Source organism: Stegastes partitus, unplaced genomic scaffold (genome assembly GCF_000690725.1).
Source record: "Stegastes partitus isolate 25-593 unplaced genomic scaffold, Stegastes_partitus-1.0.2 Scaffold1008, whole genome shotgun sequence".
NCBI classification, from domain to species: domain Eukaryota; kingdom Metazoa; phylum Chordata; class Actinopteri; family Pomacentridae; genus Stegastes; species Stegastes partitus.
The window spans coordinates 94800-114875 of NW_007578739.1; the positions used below are offsets into that span (position 1 = coordinate 94800).

General features: G+C 39.9%; 2 protein-coding genes across 2 annotated transcripts; both read right to left on the reverse strand.

The window, feature by feature from the left end:
* Positions 1-776: 776 nt before the first annotated feature.
* On the reverse strand, positions 777-3891 carry LOC103367041 (uncharacterized). The gene is made up of 3 exons (XM_008294940.1): positions 3715-3891; positions 2247-2555; positions 777-1854 (listed from the first exon to the last, which is right to left on the reverse strand). The coding sequence occupies exons 1-3, from the start codon at positions 3785-3787 to the stop codon at positions 1511-1513; spliced, it is 726 nt and encodes a 241-aa protein (XP_008293162.1). The 5' UTR covers positions 3788-3891; the 3' UTR covers positions 777-1510.
* Positions 3892-15047: 11156 nt separating this feature from the next.
* Positions 15048-18886, reverse strand: LOC103367048 (tumor suppressor candidate 5 homolog). The gene is made up of 4 exons (XM_008294956.1): positions 18661-18886; positions 17886-18175; positions 17143-17275; positions 15048-15052 (listed from the first exon to the last, which is right to left on the reverse strand). The coding sequence occupies exons 1-4, from the start codon at positions 18884-18886 to the stop codon at positions 15048-15050; spliced, it is 654 nt and encodes a 217-aa protein (XP_008293178.1).
* Between the last annotated feature and the right edge of the window lie 1190 nt (positions 18887-20076).

Here is a 20076-nt window from a genome sequence, read left to right on the forward strand (position 1 = left end):
CAATCAATCGATCAGATAATTGAATGAAGGCAGACTAATGAAATCCTTCAAGGTTGACTGTAATTCTGTGTCTCCTCTGATCTGAGCTTCTCTTTATCTTTTCTGAGCCGTCCGTCAGTCCGAGGCGCCGTCGAGTTTATCAGGAAATCACAGACGCTGAAACTAAAAATGAAGTTGTCACAGGCTTCACTTAAACTTTTTATAAACACTTTATGTCTCTTTGGGGCAGTTTTGTCTTCTGTTTGTGATTTCCTTCGTCTCCTTTCTGTTATTTTGTGGTGTCTTGTTTTTGTTTTGTGTCTATTTTGGGATTTTTGACAAGAAAAAAAACAACAGTTTGCATCGATCTCATTTGATTTCTGACAACTTTTAATGAAAGTATGTTAAACCAACAGTTTGTGGAATTCGATTTTCATCTTCAGTCAAAGTTAAGTTTAATTTCCAGCCACTTAATTTAACGACTGTAGCGAGTTTCTACTGTTAAAAACAAATAAAAAAAATTCTGGTTATTTAAAAGGAATTCAAAAAGAACAAATTGAATTGTTCCAAAATTACCTGTGTAGTTAAAAAATGAAGTTTTAAAGCTGATTTCATGAAGTTACCTCGACTTGAATCTAGAATTTAAGTTGATGCAAGATTATGTGGAGCATCAAAACAACCATGTTTGCAACTTAAATTATGTAAATCAGCAAATTTGAGTTTATAAAGGAAACTGATTTTCTTCAGGTTTTTGCCTGAACATGTAATCTACAACAAATTTATCTACAGACAGAAAATTATTTAAAATAAAATTTTATTTGACAGTTAAGTGACACGTCGGCTTTAGGCAACACATCAGAGCTTAAGACTTTACAAACATTTTTTATAGAACATTCAGTAAAACAAATATCAGCTTCGTATGTCTTTAAATTTCATCATAAAGTTCAACGTGGAAGCAGCACGTAACTTTGTACGTGTAATAACGTACAGATGCTTATGAACACCAGTTTTGTTTGAGTCCACAAAAAAATTGTCAAAATATCTAAAAAGTGGGACTTCGTCTTGTCAAACTTGTCAGATTCTACTGATGCTGGAGGCCTCAAACGTTGGTGGAACCAAAGACTGTCTTATTAGTAGGAAACAAGAAAACATCCATAAATATGAACTTACAGGAACTTTTTAGGGACTTTTTTCCATTTTCAACAGCTAATTGTTATTCATTAGTTTGATTTTTGTGACAAATTTAAATCACTTTGGAGTAATTCGGGTTTAAAATCAAAATATCTAAAAAGTGGAACCTTGTCTTGCTGCACTCGACACACAAATCCTGATGTTAGACGCCTCAAAACGTTGGTGTAACGTTGATGTGGGCTCAAACAAACGGGTGTTCATAGGGGTCTGTGTGGTGTCATATGTGCAAAGCTACAAGCTGCTTCATGTGAGGCTGACTTTACTGTAATACTGTGGATTCTTGGTGCACATTAAAGCATTTGCACACTTTTGTCTCCTCAGATCCAGATGTGAACTTTCTTTACAGCACAAACTTGACCAGGATGATTCCGGCCAGCGCACAGAACCGCTGCAGTCGAACCGAACCTCCTGCAGAATGAACCAGCTGCGGTTCGGACGCATATTTTCCCAGAGAAGGAATCCACAGCGAACAGTTTAAAGGCCGACTCAGGTTCACTTTCTGCACGTCTATCTCACTCTGAATGTTGTAGAATCCATGTTGGTCCTTGTCTTCTTCTGTGGTGGCAGAATCTGTCAGGTTGGCGTCTTCCTGGAACCAGTGAACCGAACCGCCAGGATAAAACCCGCTGAAGGAGCACCAGGCGTGGGACTGGTTCATCGAGGAAGCAAGACGTCCAGAACACTCTGTCAGGATCAGATAAGCCCGAATTCATTAATCCTGAAGGAAAATCTTCTGCCAGATAATCCTCAGAAAACAAAAGTGAGCTAAAGTAACACTAGAAAACAAAAACAATACTGACAATGATTCTGAAGTGGCCATTTATACTACTTTGAATAAATTATAATGCATATAATGTAACATACACGTTTATATTATAAAAGATTAGATATTAAAATACAAAAATACATGAAAATGAAATATTACACCTATAAAAAACAAATGGAAAATGAAATATTTTAGAATTTCACAGTATTATATAAACTTTTAACACATTTTTTCTCACTTTCTTGATGCCAGATTTTCAGTTTTTTTCAGATCTTTAATGATTTTTCTTGGTGTGACACCCTAAACTCACCTCTCACTGTCACGTTGGTGGTTTGGGCTTTTACTCCCATGTTACTGCGCAGTTTGCAGAGGTAGCTTCCCGCGTCGATGGGCCTGATGTTGGCGAGTCTCAGAGTGAGTCGGTGGTTCGAGTCCGTCGTCGTCCTTTCACAGCCGAGCTCTGGGTTTTCATATTTACAGGTTTTATTTGCAGCCACCCAGGACAGTAGTTTCATATCCAGCGGACTTGATGATTTGACATCGCAGTTCAGAGTCACGTTTTCTCCACAGTTTGTCGTCAGCGGCAACGTGGTCTGCAGCTCCACATCTGGACGGATTACTGAAGACGGAAATAACAGCTTTAACTGAAAGGTCTTTTCATTGCTCATCTGGTTTATGTCACATTTTACTCTTATAATCAGCATTTTTAGTCATGTGGCAATCTGCAAAGAAATCTAATTATTTGACAGATATTTGCCGTTTCTAAAGTCTTTGAATGTTACATTGTTTCTCTGTTTTTGGAATATATCTTTTCTGGCACCCTTACTGCATGACTGTTTTATATTTTACTTTAACTGTGAAGCTATAAAATGAACCATGGTGTTCCTCAGGGTTCAATTTTAGGTCCTTCAGTTTTTAACCTTTACATGCTGCTCCTTATAAATGTCACTAAGCGGCTATAAACTATGAAATGAAAGTAAAATATCCATCCATCTATACACCGCTTAATCCTCACTAGGGCCGCGGGGGGGCTGGAGTCTATCCCAGCCGACTTAGGGCGAAGGCAGGGGACACCCTGGACAGGTCGCCAGTCCATCGCAGGGCTACACTTAGAGACAGACAACCAAGCACACTCACATTCACACCTACGGACAATTTAGAATCACCAATTAACCTCAACATGTTTTTGGACTGTGTGGGAGGAAGCCGGAGAACCCGGAGAGAACCCACATGCAAACTCCACGCAGAAAGATTCCGGTGCCCCCACCGGGACGCGAACCGGCAACCTTCTTGCTGCAAGGCAACAGTGCTACCAACTGCGCCACCTTGCAGCCCAAGTAAAATATCATAAATAATTTAACACATATAGAGAAACCCCTCACTAAATCCACACACACTTCAAACCATTTCAAATTTTTGCAGCTTAGAAACACAAATTCTGCTTTAAAATGTGAGTTAACTGCACTGTGGTTGATGAAAAGCCATCTTATGAGTGGCAAAAGTGTAAAACTAGAGTAAAATTAGAAAACAAGCTCAATAAACTCCAGATATGAAGTTAAATCGGCTTAACTTATTGACTTGTTTTACTTTTGTGTTTTGCAAGTTTGATGAGTTTCTTCTTGCCTTAACTGCTGAAGCCATTTTTAACCAGATTTAGTGTCAATGACATAAAGAAACAACCACCTCTGAATTTAACAGACACACAGCAAGTTTCGACCACCAAAAGTACATTGTAGTGTCACATATTTGTGTAAAACTGACTCAGAACAGCGACTCACCTGGTGAAACGAAGCTGAAAATGGAAATCCAGATGAAAACATGCTGAGATTTTGCAGCAGAGCAGAAACTCATCGTTCTATCTGCGTTAAAACCAAACTTTTAACTCATCAGGCCAAGCAGGTAAAATCCAAACTAACAGCCGGTTTATGTTTTCCTGAACTCTCGGTTGCAGTTTGATTTATGGAAGCTGCTGCGGCTGAGTTTCGTTTGAACATGCAGCGATCAGTGGTGAAGCTGAGGCTGGTTTCAGGTTCAGACTTGTCCTGGAATGAAAGACTGTATCAACAGTAGCAGAAGTAAAGTTTCATTTCTTCTGCATTTAAAAAAAAAAAAAAAGACACTCACAGTTAAACTCTAACACAGTTTAATTTATGAACTTGTTTTACTTTCCTGGTTACCTTCATTCCAGCCTGATTGAACCATGTCTTTACCACTTCTGATGTGTGTTTGAGGTCTTGTTGAAACAACCAGCTGTGTCCAAGATCCAACCTTCTGGCTGATGATTTTAGGTTTTCTAGAACAATGTGGAGATAATCCTCCTCCTTCATTTACTTTGTGTAAAGAACCAGTTCCACTGGCAGCACAACAGCCCCAGAGCATAATACTGCCACCACCATGCTTGATGGTAGGTTTGGTGTTCTTTGGGTTGAAGGCCTCACCTTCTCTAGTTCAAACATATTTCTGGTCATTGTGGCCAAACAGCTCAGTTTTCTCCAGAAGGTCTTTTCTTTGTCCACGTGATCAGCACAAGCTTCAGTCGACCTTTAAGCTTCTACTTCTAGAGGATGAACTTCATCTTCATGCAGCCTCTCGGCTCATGTTGATGTAAAACACTGACAGATATGAAATCCCAGAATGCTGCAGTAGTTGGTCAACATTTTGACTTCAACTGAGGTAAGCAGAGTTTAGGTTTCTTTTGCCTCTATGACAGCTGTAGCCACATGTTTAAGTCTTCAGGTTGTTCCGTTCATTATTGTGACGTCTGTTAAACATGTGAAGGGAATCTGTTCAAATGTGAGCCGATTAGATTTTGTTGATCTGAGGTCACTGTGAAATCAACAAAACACACAAATCAAACACTTTTCCATTTCTGACCACAAGCCAAGAATTCAAACTCTACTTTTGACAGAACTTCCTCCTCCTTCGGTGGGACGAAGGCTTAAGGAGAGGAAAGCAGGAACATGTTTTAAACCCAGAGACACATGAATATTTGAAACGTTCAGTGTTGTTTCCGTCTAGATCCGACTGCAGCCAAACATACAGATCCACCGAGCTCATGAATAAAACGCTCAGGTTTTATTCAGAAATGGTTATTTCAGAGTTCTCAGCTGGTTCAGGATAAATAATTCACATTTGTCAACGAGCAGCAGACAAGATGAATGTTTAATTCTATGTTCAGGCATCAAGACGGCGAGGGGTCCAACAATACGAATGGTGGATGTGAGATGTTATCTATGAATCAAATAGTGATTAAAAACAACTAGAAACAGGATTTTTAGTTATACCTGCTGCACAAATTGAAAACAGTGATTTAATTTATCCTTAAAAAGGGTAAAGGTCACACATTTCAGTTATTTTGGGGGTTAAAAGGTTTGGAAACATCAAGTTTTGTTCTGAAGTGTCTCTAAGAAGTATTTTATCCACGGGGAAGTTTTATTGTGATCGTCAGTACATCATGGTCAATTTAATAGACAAGAATTTACAAAAATGATCGTCATGTGCGTGAGATTGCGTTTACAATACGGAGTCCAGACTCACAGGTTGTCAGCAGACGACCTCCACAGGATGGAGAATGTGTGGAATGGCTTCCTGAGGACGATGGTGAGCGGGGATACGTCAGCAACACCACTGGCTCCCAGTCCTGAGACGTACATTATTATATTTATTGTATATTTAATATTCCAGTCATCATGAGAAGTGTGAAGAGCAGCATGCAAAGTTCCAGACCGGCCAGGCAGCACCAGAACATCTGCATACGGACCAGCTTCACTTCCAGAACGTCTGGTTTGATCGAAGAGCTTTGGAGTGTTGTGAGTGTCATTAATTCTATGAAAAGACAAACATGTAGTTCTCATTTCATTTAATTGATCTAATTAGTGTTCTGTTGTCCCTTCTCTACAGACTTGTGTTGCAGATGGCACATTGATAGTTAAGGTGCAGCATCAGAACTGAGAGAAGAACATTAAACTACAGTCTCCTGATGGTGAAGAATCCATTTCTGAAGGTATGTTTCATATTTGCTGTGTTTAGATTGAATGGTCGCCGTTACATTTAATCACTGGAACAATTTGGTGTGTAGGAGCCATTTATGTTTGTCAGCTAGTAACATGATGTGGATCATTATTATTATTATTATTATTATTATTTGGGTCCGAGCATCCAAAAGGCTACAAAGACTGTATTGGAACTGCTCGACTATTTATTGTTGTTCCATCAAAAGCAACGCGTTTCTGAGGCACTAAACATACTCACACACGCACCAATCTCGCCACATACGTCAGACCTGGCGAAAGATTTTCTAATTAGGGGGAAACACACACCTCAATAGCAAAATGGCTCAACAGCGCCCCCTACAAAATTACAAAAAATGGGCCCCCGAACACACTTTCAGCCACGAAATTCGGCACACATATGTAACAACTCGATATGCACAAAAAAGCCTCAAGAACATGTACCCGAAACTCAACAGGAAGTCGGCCATTTTGAAAAAAAATGGCAGCTTTCTGCCAAAAAAAAACCTGCCATTTTTGGCCATTTTCAAAATCTGCCTCCTCCTAGGGGGTAAGTCGTACACACCTGAAACTTGGCCAGCACAAACTACACCACGTGGTGATTAAAAGTTATCAAAATGCTCCGCAAAAGTCTGACGGTGTGGAAATGGCGGACCGTACAATTTCGCCAAAACGCCATAAAACGCCATCCAATGGGAGGTGATGTGTAACTGGCCTGTACGTGCTCCGATCGGCCTGAAACTTTACCCGTGTGCTCCGAGTCACAGCCAGAGCGCGTTGAATACATATGTACACCGACTGGCTCAGTCGCACTCCAGCGAGAAGCGAGGACCTGACCAATGCCGCTTGTGGCTTTAGTTTGGAAATACTTCTCTGTGACCGCCCAGTTAGTTCGTTCCTCCTCTGAGGTTTATGTAAGTCTCTGTAAATCTCTCTGACTCATGTAAAGTCTTAGTTTATGGAAGGAGACGCCTAACAGGTGTGACTCACCTCAAGGGAAAACAGGGCACCTTCCATTAGCTTCAACAAAGAAGCTTCTTTGGAAATCAACTACCAATAAAAGTGTGACTTTTTTTGTGCCGCTGGATTTTGCTGAGCTGTCGTAACTTGATCCGGAGAACGGTGTGGACTGTAATTACATTCAGAACACACAGCTGCTCTGTTCCCCGTGTTCTGCAGCTGCACATCCATTTTTACCTGTAAATTATTTAACGTTCTGTCTGTTTCTCTGAGAGTTTGTACAAGGAGCTGCTGTGAGTGAAGAAGGCGAGACGGAAACTACAGATATAGAGTAAAATTAAGAGAAAATGTGTAAACTGTGACATAAAAAAAGTCTAAATGATCAAATAAAAAGCAATATTATCCACTAGATATGTTCATTTCTGACATAGTACGTTGAAGTTTAGGCTTTTTGTGTCAAAACTGTGGGACAAGAACAAACAACCGAACGTAGGATTCTTATATTGTAGTGACATAAAGACGTGTCCACTGAATCAGATGTTCTAGGTTTGTTTGTGATGATTGATTAAGAAAGTTTTTAAGCTATCATCCTGCCACAAACAGTGCTCTGCCTTTATAGAACCAGTGTAACAGTGGACGTAGACGCTTAAAGACATCCGCCAAGAACTCATGTGTTTGAGAAGAAACCAGAATTCTAACATCCAAGTGGCACAATCCTGGACACTAAACACAACCGTTTTTTTCTTAGATGACTCTGGCAATTATTGATTCAGAAGCTTTTCAAAGTTAGCATCCCTTGCGTCCTGCCACAAATGGTGCTCTCCCTTTACAAAAGCAGTAAAGAAAGACTCAGACGCAGGTTTGATGCCCATCAGTTTAAAAACAGCCTTGATCCAGATCTGTGAGATCAGCTCAGCTCATCTTTTCTTTACAATCAAAATAACATTCCTGGAAATGAACAGCCTCCCTGGCTGTTTCCAGTCACTTAGCTTCTCTCTCTTCTTATTGTCTTCATCTTGTATCTGGCCTCCCCCCTCCTCCCCCTCCTCCTCCTCCCCCTCCTCCCCCTCAGCTGCATTATGACACACCACCTCCCCCTTTGTACTCCGATTACTTTTCCACCTTTTTTCTTCCTGCAGACACCCAGAGACGCCTCCATTCGTCTCTGTCCAGCCTCCACTGTTCACTCCCACACACATTTCACACTTTTCACTTTGCTTCCCTTTTGTTTTTGTAGCATCCTTTCTTCCTCCTCTTCATCTTCGTCTCTTGTAGCCTCCGTGGCGGACTCCCTTAATAATTTATGAGAATCTAAAATTCAAATGAAGCTCAGCTTGCAGAGAGAGAGAGAGAGAGAGATCTTTTATTAACACTCTCTCTCTCTCTCTCTCTCTCTCTGTCTCTTCCTCCCCCCTCCATCCCAACATCGCACTCCCTTGCTAACAGTTGCCGTGACAACCGTCTCCCTCGCCCTAGAAACAGGTTGCAAGAGATGAACGCCTCCTCTTTTCTCCGTCCCTGAACATCTTCCTCTCATAATAAAGTAAAAAGTAAAAGTGGAAAATGTTTAAGAAAGTGTTTCGAAGCAACTTCTGTTCTACTGTTAAACTCTCAAACACCCACAAACACACTTTGTCCGGTTTTCAATCAAGATGCTCAGGAAGCAAAACTGACTCGTGCATATTATACTGATGACTCACTGCTATTGATGCAAATGACCATTTTTACTGCACTTCAAAAAAATACATTAAAAAATAGTGTTCAAGCTGTAGCTACTGTGTGTAACTAATCATTTTATTTTCTACAGTTCTTTGTTGAAATGTACTCTTCACAGAATCATTTAATCCAGTTTGGAGAACATGTAGTCAGACCCAGACAGATCCCAGGCATCCTAACCGGGATCTTGCTGCTGTGAGGCGACAGAGCTAACCACTGAGCCACCTTGCAGCCCGTTGTGACGGCTGTAAAAATTCTGATATTTAATGTGGACATTGCGTACTGTTTTGCCCTGTTTTTGCTTTTATATAACTATTATCTAAATTATTATGTTATTAAATGATTAAGTGATTATCGTCAGTTTAACAAAAAAGAGACAATCTGTTCAATAACAGTAAACAGCTACTGATAAAACTACATTTTACTTTTTTTTTTTTTTTTTTTTTTTAAATATTCTGATCTTATTATTATAAAGGCTAATCCTGCTGGTAACATAAACGTCTGTCGTCATTATGGTTATGAAAATGTAGCATTTGGTCAAAATGACCAGATTAACAGTCGAAGCTTTGATTTACTAAGTCAAACAACATTATGAGAAACATTCAAAATTATGAAAAGGAAAAGTCTACATTGACAGAAGAGTCAAAAAACGGACTTACGAGGTAAACATGAGATAAATATGTGAAATTATGACAAAAAAAAAACCAAATCCTGGATAAACCACATTTGATTTCATAAGAGCGAGTAGCTGGCTTAGTCAGCAAAAATTAGACTAAATTAAATTAAATGTGATTTCAAAAACAAAATCAAAACAAAAACAAATCCATGATCAAATGAAACGATGATATATGGTTTTAAAAGGTTGGACTCAAAAGTCTAAATTATGAGATAAAATTTTATACTTCAGGTATTTTATAAGATAGTTTTTGCTCATTGTCAGATAAAAACATATCGGAATGAATACAGGTTGAGATGTCGTCCTGAGCATAGACTGTATAAAAGATGGACGTAGCAACTGTCCCTGAAAAATGAAGCCAACCCGCAAGTGTCAAAAACCTGCAATATCACTACGTCCGCTAGCTGCTGGCTCCAAAAAGCCCTGGAACCCATAGACATGAATTGGAAAAGAAGTGATCATAGATCACGAAATAGCGCATTCCTACAGCTCAGGATTATTTTAAAATTAGTTTTCATAGTCAAATCCAGAGATCAGGTGGCCAATCTGAAAATAAATCAATACTGAATTTTTTAAAAATCATCAACATTTTGCGGAGCAAGGGGCGTGGCTGGTTTGATTGACAGTCGGCAGCGACCATACAGACGAAGCGAGCAGAAGGCGGTAAATGTGGGCGGGGCAGAGAGGGCCCGCCTCTCAATCCGTCTGACCAATCGCTGCTCCTATGGCTCCGCCCCCCTCCGACGATTTTTGCGTCACTGGCTCCAAAAATCCAAGATGTCAACCAGGAAGTAGCAAAACCCTGGCTTCATTTTCTCAGTGCAGAAACCAACAGGTGACGTCACGGAAGCTACGTCCATCTTTTATACAGTCTGTGGTCCTGAGGTTACAAAGAGGACTAAATACATGTATTCATGACACAGCTGTGAGCAAAACAACAATAAAATAGATTTTTATGCAAACTTTCTAGTAATCCAGGATCAAACATTTCAAGGAAATCTTAAGTTTCAGCTTTGAAAAGCTCCAAGTTCCAGGAAATGAGTTAAAATAAGAACTCAGTGAACGGTAAGAAATGTTTTTAGAAACTTCTAAGGAAGTTTACAGATATGTATATTACACTACACTACACTGACTGTCAGTGTTTAGTCACATGAACAAGTTGTGGTGAGTCACATTTTCTATAGTCTTTCAGTAACAACATCTGCGGTGGATCCATGAAGTGTCAGACTGAGAGAAATTCGTATTTAACAGATTTATTCCCTTCAAACATGATCAAATACTCAACATCAGTAGTCAAGATAAACAGTGTCTTTGATAAATGTATTGTGTACACCCATAGTCATTCAGCAGTCAATTTAAGGCATGCAAAGAGTCCGGTGTCAGGAGACAGCGATCAATACTAAGAGAGGACTTAATGAAGTCGACCGACATGCTAACAAACGTCCCCCAGAACTCGCTGTTTTAAAAAAAGCAGGCAGGAAGCAGGTTATACTGAGCGTTACAAACAGGAAGTTACCATGAATATACAAAAGGATCTGGAGAATGAGAATAGAATTTATAAAAATACAAAGGTCAGGTGTCAAAAGAGCTTTTACAAAAAGAAACAGAAATGAGAAAGAAAAGCAGAAAAACCGACAACTGAAGGTGTTGAAGTGAACATCGAATGAATTCAATGCAGCAGCTATGCAGCCTGTACAGGAAACCGTGTCGGAAATGAGATGTTCTGTGGAAGTTTTTCAGTGTTTGTCAATGAAAACCGTTTATTCTTCAGTGCACTTCAACTGTCTCCAATATTGTTCCCATTTTTACAGACGACAACTGGGAAAAATAAAAAACCTGATTTTCTGCCCTTTAATTAACACTCAATTAATTCAACAAACTGTCAGCTTGAATTTACAGAACACAGCATCAAACAAACTGACATTAAATCTATCTATAGGATTTTAAGGTTATTACTGACGCAGCTAACTTGGTCCAAAATTTACTTAATTGCATAAAATCTCATTTAGATTTGAGGATTCTAAGAAGTTTTTGGTATTGCAGTGTTCATCTATCTGCTGAACACATGATGGGCTCCATGCGTTTCATTTTGAGGCTTTGTGAAATGTAACGATAAACTAAACAGTGATTCACCATGTTATTCTTTGCTGTCTAAACTAACAAGCTAATTTACTGTTGTATTTTTTGCTATCTCTTGCGACATAGGTGGATTTTTAGCCTAGCTACTAACAGTTCCCCTATACTTTTAATGTATTCCGTGCTATGCAATGTTTAACCTAAAGCTGTTTTTGGTATACAGGGTCGTCAAATACATGTGGTTTGAGAATTCGATTAAAATTTAAATGCTAAAGTCACTATTTCCTTTCTAGTTGGCTAATTAGCTATCTTCTAGTTTGAGTCTTTGTGGTAAGCTATGCTAAACCCGACTTTGTTCAGGATTTTTCAAAATATCAACTTAAGTCAAACTAATATCTATTTTTGCTTAAATCATCTGCAGCATTTTGCACAGTTGAGAAGTCATTTTTGGTTTATCTGAATTCTAATAAACATGTTATTTTTCTTACAAAGGTGGACTTCTAGCTTGCTAGGTAACTTGCAAACACTCCTACTTCAGGTTTTGTGCTCAGCTAGGCTAAACATATCAAACTTGTTCGTGTAGGTGTTTTTTTTTTTTTTTTTTTTAATTGTCTTCAAACTAAAATATAGAATGTTCAAAATTTATCTAAAGAATTATGCACCAACTAGTTTTGGTATATTATTATCTTTTGCTATGTCTTGTTGGGAGAAGGATTTGTGGCGAGCTAGGTAGCTAGCTAACAGTTAGGTACTACTTCCACTGTTTTTGCTACGCTAGGTTACACACATCCTGAACTTCTTTCTGTAGTCTGGACTTCTTAAAAGATCTACCGAAAACATATTTAATCTAACATTTTAAAGGGCAAACACATTCAAACTAACACATAATTTGCTTCATTTCCTTTCAGTCCACGTAAATTCTTCAAGCTGACGTCACAGTGACGGTAACAATCATACTTTTTCAAAATCTTGAAAAAGTGTCAAATTTAACCTCAATTTTTCCAGCTGTGGTGTTAAAATTAAAACGTTATCAAACATCATTTCTTAATTGGTTTGGTGTCAGGATTTTTTATTCACTATTACAGCACAGCTTGCTAGTTCTTGCCACTTTGCGTTAGCATTAGCTTGTGAAAACCGCATTGAAAAACAAGGCACTGTTTCTGTTCACTGTGGATTTCAAAATCCTGCTATATGTCTAAAAATACAAGCTGACTGTTTAAATACTGTAAACGTTGAATTTTAAACTTTTGTAAATGCTCAGTACCAAAGTTTTCCTCAGGACTTCTCATTTCTCGGCGTAAGACAGCTTGTTATTGGCAGTTTTCCGTTCAGATATTTACTTCAGAGGTTTTTCTATTTACACAATGTGTGCCAGTTGAAATACAGAAGAGTGACTGTGTAGATTTGTGTGAATGTGTTCACAATCAAAAACCCTGCACGTTAGTATCATAATTTATAATGTCTGAAAGTGAAAACGCAACAGAAGCACGAGAGATTTAACAGTCAGTTCAAATCATCAAAGGATGTGATAAAAACACTGTAGGCAACTCTGAGAGGTAGCGCAAGCAAAAGTCCATACAAAACCGTGTACAAGTCCACGACCAGAGCAAAAATCAGAAAAGCTAGCATTCGTACTGACATCGAGCCGGAACTTTTTTTTACTTTTCTTTTTTTTTTTTTTTTTGCTTTGCATAATGTGATTAGTAAACAGGCATGCTACATACAGTACAGGAGTAGGTGGTAAATAGATGGAGGTGAACTTTATGCTGCGTTCATGTCAAATTGGAATTTTCGCAATCCCAATTTGCAAGCATCACGTCAACACGGCTGTAAAAAGCTCCACTACAACAAATTTCGTGCTAGTTAACATATACCTGTCTGAAAACAAAGATGGCCGCCTTGCATCAGTGAAAGTACCCAATCTAATGGACGCCATGTTTGGACGACGTGAACGCCAACATTCATCCCAAGTGACATAAACGCAGCATCACAAGACTCCTCCCCTCCTTCCCCACCTCTGAGCCTGACCTCACCTGACCTCACCTGACCTCACCTGAGCGCTCCTCTACACTCTGATTGGTGAAAAATGCTTTGAAACTTCTGGTCAAACTCTTAGTGCATTTATGTGCTGTCAGAATATTTGCGAAAATTGGTTCCAGACGGGAAAAAATTTGCCATCCTATATTTGGAACAATTCAGAAAGTCTGCAGAATGTTTTGACGTACTGAATTGTTGACATAATTTGGGTGGTATTAAGAAGCTTTTAATAAAAGTTGCACATTCACGTTCTATAATAATGCACGTATGAAACTGTAAATCAACACCTCCCTACAAAATGCACAACAAAAAAGTTAAAAATTAAATTTGATTAGAACTAGCATAAAATCTTTTTGAATTTTTAAAAAATAAATGTCATAATAATATCGTTATCGCGAGTACGTTTGGCCACGATAATCATGTTATTGTTACGGACCTAAACAGTTTGATTAGGTTGTTACCAACATCATACACAACAAAATACGGTGGATGAAAGTAAATGTTTACTTGGTGGTAAGAAACAGTTCATTATTGGTGCAAGCCGTGATATTTAAAAAATGTAAATACTGATGTTAATTATGCATATATGACAATACTGTAAATAATACAGCATCAGCGACATACAGTTGAGTTACAGATTCTCTCAACTTCCCTGCACTTGTATTGGAGTGTAAATTATTTGTGGAAAAAACAAACATTTAACAAAGTTGAGGATTCATTTAACTATCAGCTTTTTTTTTTTTTTTGGTTTAATTAAATTTTTCTTATAAATATTGTGGAGAATCGTTTTGGCCACAGTAATCAGCCCAAATTGCGTATCAACTTGTTTTTCTGATTTTTAATTTTCAGTTTTTGTTTTCCCACCAATTCTGGAAACAACTGCTGACTTGCTGTTTAAATCCCCCGAGCAACTAAATCCAACCCATCTTCTTGGAGCGTCCATGTTGTTTCCATATTTTCACTTGAAGCACATGAACGCACCGAAGTTAGACTTTCCCATTCGAGGATGATTTATATATACCCTCTACAAAGACCCAGATTACATTTTTGGCGGCAAGTTGATTGCAGGTCTTCATGAGGAAGCAAAGAGAAGAAGGGAATGTCTTTACTCCTTCGTACTATTTATTTACAAAGTGCTGCTCAGTTAGCTGTCCCGCTAAATGAGGCTAGAGTTTTATTCTTATTATAAGCATTCTGTTATAAATATTGTAAACATGCACGGATTATAGGAGACGAAGGGGCTTATTTAAGTTCCACAACAACAGCTTATTTCCTCAAAGCTCCCCCGCAAACCATCTGTCCACAACGTGTCCATTAGTGCCAAACGGGCTAAAAGAGGAAGCTGTGAGACGTTTTCTGTGTAAAACAATTAAGCTGTTAATCAGCCAGTAAACGTTGATCGAGCTGGAGTTAAACTAAACTCAGAATCAGTCGATGTTTTGTGATGTGACTGCACTCTATTTGGTGCTCAAACAAGAATGGAAATACAATAAAAACAGAAAGTCTGGGGCTCTGTTTGCTGTAGAGGAGCTTTCACTGGACAAAAGCCTTTACATCAGTGTTTAGGGGGTTGATAAGGGTCAAGATGGTAAAGTTGTGTCCCAGTAGTTTTAATCAGGTTTGATATGTAACATGTTCACACTGGAGGTACACAAAAATCAAACTGAACACAATGTAATGCTCACATGGCTGCAATATGTAGGCAAACTAATTAACCTGAGCGTGGTGGTTTGTAGTTTAACGGTGTAAACGACCAAGAAAAGTACCAACGTTTGTTGTCGACTCACCGCTGTGAACCTGCTTTTATCCACAGTTGTGTTGGACGTGATATTTAAAATAACATATTCAAAGTACTGTGGGAACATCTGTGGCATTAACTCTACCCAAAGAATGATCACTACATCTGGTGGATGGAAATCCAGTTATAACGAATTAAATATTTGGAAATTACTTTTGTTTTCTGAAGTTCTGTCGATGGTGGTTCGACACCCTCGTGCACAAAATAAATTGGTAACAAACCGCCCGTTCAACCTCCAATGACAAATTTTGCGTCAGATCATTCTGCAGTATAGAATGTTCTGGATGCAATCTTTGAGGAAACTTGAAATGATTCTCAGCCTGTAGGTTGTTTTCGAAAATGGTAACTTGTAGATTGCAGACGTGGAGAAGAAAGAAGAAAGTCGGACTGTTCAGACTCCACATGTACTTGTGGATAACATGAGTGGAAACTTACTCACCAACAAAGTATTGAATATTTGGAAAATGAGTTTTGTTTCCTAACGTTTTCACAATGTTGATTTTTTTGCTTTCACACCAACAGCAAAAACAGCATGTGGCAGGTGGGACATCTTCAGTCTTGTTTGACTCTGAACCAGAAACTTGTGTAGGACTAGATGAAGGTGGTCTTTTCTGGAGTCGTTGGAGAAACCAAACACTGAACGTAATAAAAGTGTCGCTGCGCTTTTTGGTAAGTGGCCATTACCTGGTGTAAACTGTAAAGAAGCAGGCCTGTGGAGGAACAGGAGGTCTAAATAAAAAGGCTGCAGAGGGAAGAATTGATCCGTCTAACATGAGATCACAAACACTCAGAGTTGAGATGTGCGGTGAAACCTTAACCACCCAAATGAATAGAAAGCCAAGGGATCACAGAGAATAAAGTGAAATTGCCTGTCAGTCAATGTCCATTAGGTGGAAAACACTGTGGTCAGAGAGGAGCTGAATCTGTGGTGAGTTCACTGTCTGTAATAACTGTAGGAGAGTGGAGTGTCTGTGGTCAGTTCACCGTCTGTAAAAACTGTAGGAAAAGTGGATTGTTTGTGGTGAGTTCAATGTCTGTAATAGCTGTAGGAAAGTGCAGTGTCTGTGGTGAGTTTACTGTCTGTAATAACAGTAGGACACTGTGGTTAGTTGACTGTCTGCGATGAAAGTGGGACAAATTAGTGTCTGTGATTGATTTTATAGTCGCAGGATATTCGTAGTTACTTAATCAGCTGCTGGAGCTGATTTCATGCTTCAAACTAAATGCTGGATGCGACGTTGAAGGTATCAGAATGGAGATGTGACTTTGTTTCCATCTTTGTCCTCCTTCCTTCACAGTAACAACAACTCTTCCTTTCACAATAAACTTCCAGCAGCAGCAGCAGCAGCAGCAGCATCTCACAGTTTCAGTTCAGCTGAGACCAAGTTTCTACTTTTTTTTGGCATTAAAACATAAAAACTACGTCCTCCCAGTTCGCTCCTGTGGCTCGGACGCTCCTTTAGAGATCAGAATAATCCCATTTCCATAGAGACAGATGCTTATTTCCATGACGACGCTTGTTCATCGCTGGGAGAAAGCAGTCCGAGGAGGAGATAAGCTGCTACCACAGAATGAGACGATCTAGTGGTCGGTTCCTTCTTTCCTGTCCCAAAATCAGGCATCGGTGACGGGTTGGCTGGTCGGAGGTAGAGCGTCAGGCAGACCATGCTTGTCGTGCAGCAAGAAACAACAGCGAAGAACAGATTTTTATTAGTTTTCATCCGGTGCAGGCGCTTGAGAACATTAGTGCTTCGAGAACGGTGTCGTGTCGATGGGATGTTGTCGTGAAGTCCGTGCCGGGTGATTTTGATCAGGATTTTAATATCACTGGAAAGACATAAAGACAGTAGTTTTGCATTTAAAACACCCAAACTAACAGAACAACATGATAATAACATAAGCTTTAAGTAGGTTGAAGTCAGGAGTGACTTACATCCCCAGTTGAGGGCGATGGCGGCGGCGATGATGGCGATTCCTCCTAAAATGGAGACGACGGACAGCACCATGGCGTTGCGGCCCAAACGGCGAGCTCCGTCTATGTTGCCTTGCTGCAGGCTGTTTCGGGACTAAACAGAGGCAGAAGATGATTTAATCAAATGTGAAATAAAATTCGACCAATGGAAACAGACTTTGTTGTCTGGGGAAAAAAAATGATGATTGAATCAGCAATCAGCTAAAATAAGTTGAAAAACATCGATGTATTGGAAAGATCTAACACCGTTGGGGTCGTTGTGACACTAACCTAAACTTACCACCGCATTAATCTATATTTTTTAATATTATAGACTACATCACAGTTTCAAACAAAACTATTACAGGACTAGCAAGCTGCTAACATGCTAGTCAGCTGCTCTCCAGGCTAAGCGACCTCATTAGCTTGATCGCTAACTAGTTTTTCTAGCATGGACTCATGCGAGAACAGCTTCCACTTTTTTGTGCTGTTAAGATGGTTTGCGTCAAAGTTAACTTCAAAGTTTTGGGGTACTTGTTCAGTTTGGTTGTTCTTGAGAAGATTTTGCAGCTGAATTAGCTAAATAGCAGGTGGTGGAGACCAAAAACAGAGCAAAAACAAACAATGTTTCAATGGGATGCTTGTTGTGTTGTTGTCAGCTTTTGCTAACATGTTTGAATGAACAGTTTTTTGGTCTTGTGAGCTAACTGGTGTTCGTGTCGTACCATCACAGAGAAGGTGAGCGCTACGATGTTGATGGGCCACAGTGGGCAGAAACAGGACAGGATGGCGAGGATCAGGTAGTCCCTCGGCTTGGATCCGTCCACAGCAGCCTCTGTGATGGCACTGGGCTGGCGGGTGAGCGAGGGCCTTGGTGAGCCCGCCGCCAACGAGCCGGACCGGCTGCCCAAGCGAGGCCGGCCATTAGCGTGGCCGCCTGGCTTAGCATGGAGCTTGGGCGACACAGAGGCCACTGTGGGGGATGAGTCAGCCATCACCGGGGCAACGCCGTTACCTGGACGACGAAAAAACAAAATCCATGTAAGTAAATACACAATTCTCTTGTGTTTCACTCACACTGTTGATTTGGGTATTTCCACAGGATTTGTCTGTAGAGGATGATAGAAAACAACACAAGTTTTGTCCTGTAAATAACTTTAAACCCTTTGAACATAAGTGCACCAACATTATGTCAAAATATTTAAAAACTGGTACATTGTCTTGTCATACTTTTCACACATTAAATTCTAGCTAGTTTTGGAGAAATTTTCTTTTATTTATTTATTTTATTTATGTACCTAAATACCTCTGACTTGCTGTTCTTTGCTGTTTTGCACTTGAATATGTTTGCAATTTCATTGTAAATGCACAATGACAAAAGATACTCTTATGTTATTCTGTTCTACTGATGTCAGAGGCCTCAAAAGTCGGTAAAATCTCAAGTATCTACTGAAGATGTGAATCTGCTCGGAGCAGTTGTTCTGTTTGCGTTGTATTTACTGGTCTCCATGGCGTCACTGATCACTGTCAGGTGGTCCATCTCTGTTTGTTTGCTCTCTAGAGCGTCCGTCGTCGAGGGCAGGGTTTGTTGCTCAGCACTGGTCGGTTGTGAGGTCACAGCTGAGGCAGCAGCCTCTCCGTCTGGCTGCATGCTGATTGGCTGATCTGGCTGCTGGGGCTCCTCCATGCTGCTGGGCTGCTGGGCGGCGCTGGGACTGGTGGCCATTGGATGGTGCAGATGAAGCTAAATGTCGAAGACAAGCGGAAGGCAGGGCTCACTCTGAAAATAATTCAAGAGACAGAAGCAGTGAGGATGCTGCCTTAAAACTCGCTAAAGGATGGTTTTGATTTTTGATTGGTTGATTGATTTGTGGGCTGCAAGGTAGCTCAGTGGTTAGCACCGTCGCCTCGCAGCTACAAGATCCCTGGTTCGCTTTTTGATGAGTACACCTGGGATCTTTCTGTGTGGAGTTTGCATGTTCTCCCCGTGCAGCGTGGGTTCTCTCCGGGTTCTCCAGCTTCCTCCCACACAGTCCAGAAACATGTTGAGATTAATTGGTGATTCTAAATTGTCCGTAGGTGTGAATGTGAGTGTGCTTGGTTGTCTGTCTCTAAGTGTAGCCCTGTGATAGACTGGTTACCTGTCCAGGTGAACCTGCCTTCACCCTGAGTCAGCTGGGATAGACTCCAGCCCCCCATGACCCTATTGAGGATTAAGGTGTATAGATAATGAATGGATGGATGGATGGATGTGTCTATACGTGTACATTATACGGGCGAACTCACTCATGTTGCTGTGTGACTGTGGATCCTGCTGGTTGACAGACTGTGAGTCTTTTAGATAAAGTTTTAAAGAAAGACTCAGTAAGTGATTTTCTATCAGATAATTTTTTCTTGTGGATTAATCATTGGAAGATGGGACCGTGAGAGTTATCTCTTGGTATCAAGCAACAAAAAAGCTGCAGCATGAAATGTTTAAGCTACTTGGCGACCTTACAGCCCAGTGTTCGATAAATCCTGCAGCTCGACTTTATGGACTCTAACAACCTTAACACTGCTGAAGGAAAAACAAAAGCAGGAAAGTGTTTAAAATCTGAAAAAAAAAAAAAGGTTTCTTAAAGTCTAAGCTCACCACTGAAGATGATTCTGTTTTGAAGTTAAAACTAAAATACAAAGAATAGAGAGTTGTGTTCTTAATTTAGTAAATTCTGTGTCTGGGATGAAGCTGCTTCTGAACAAAGCTTGATGTGTTGATCTTCTGACGATGTTCTGACTTTGTGCTTTGGACACCACTGATCCACTTCAGACTGAGTGTTTGAGATGCACTTTCCAGGTGCTCTCAAACTTTTGGAATCCACTGTGTCTATTTTTGTACATTATGTTGGTATTTAAAGCTGCAGCTAATGATTATTTACA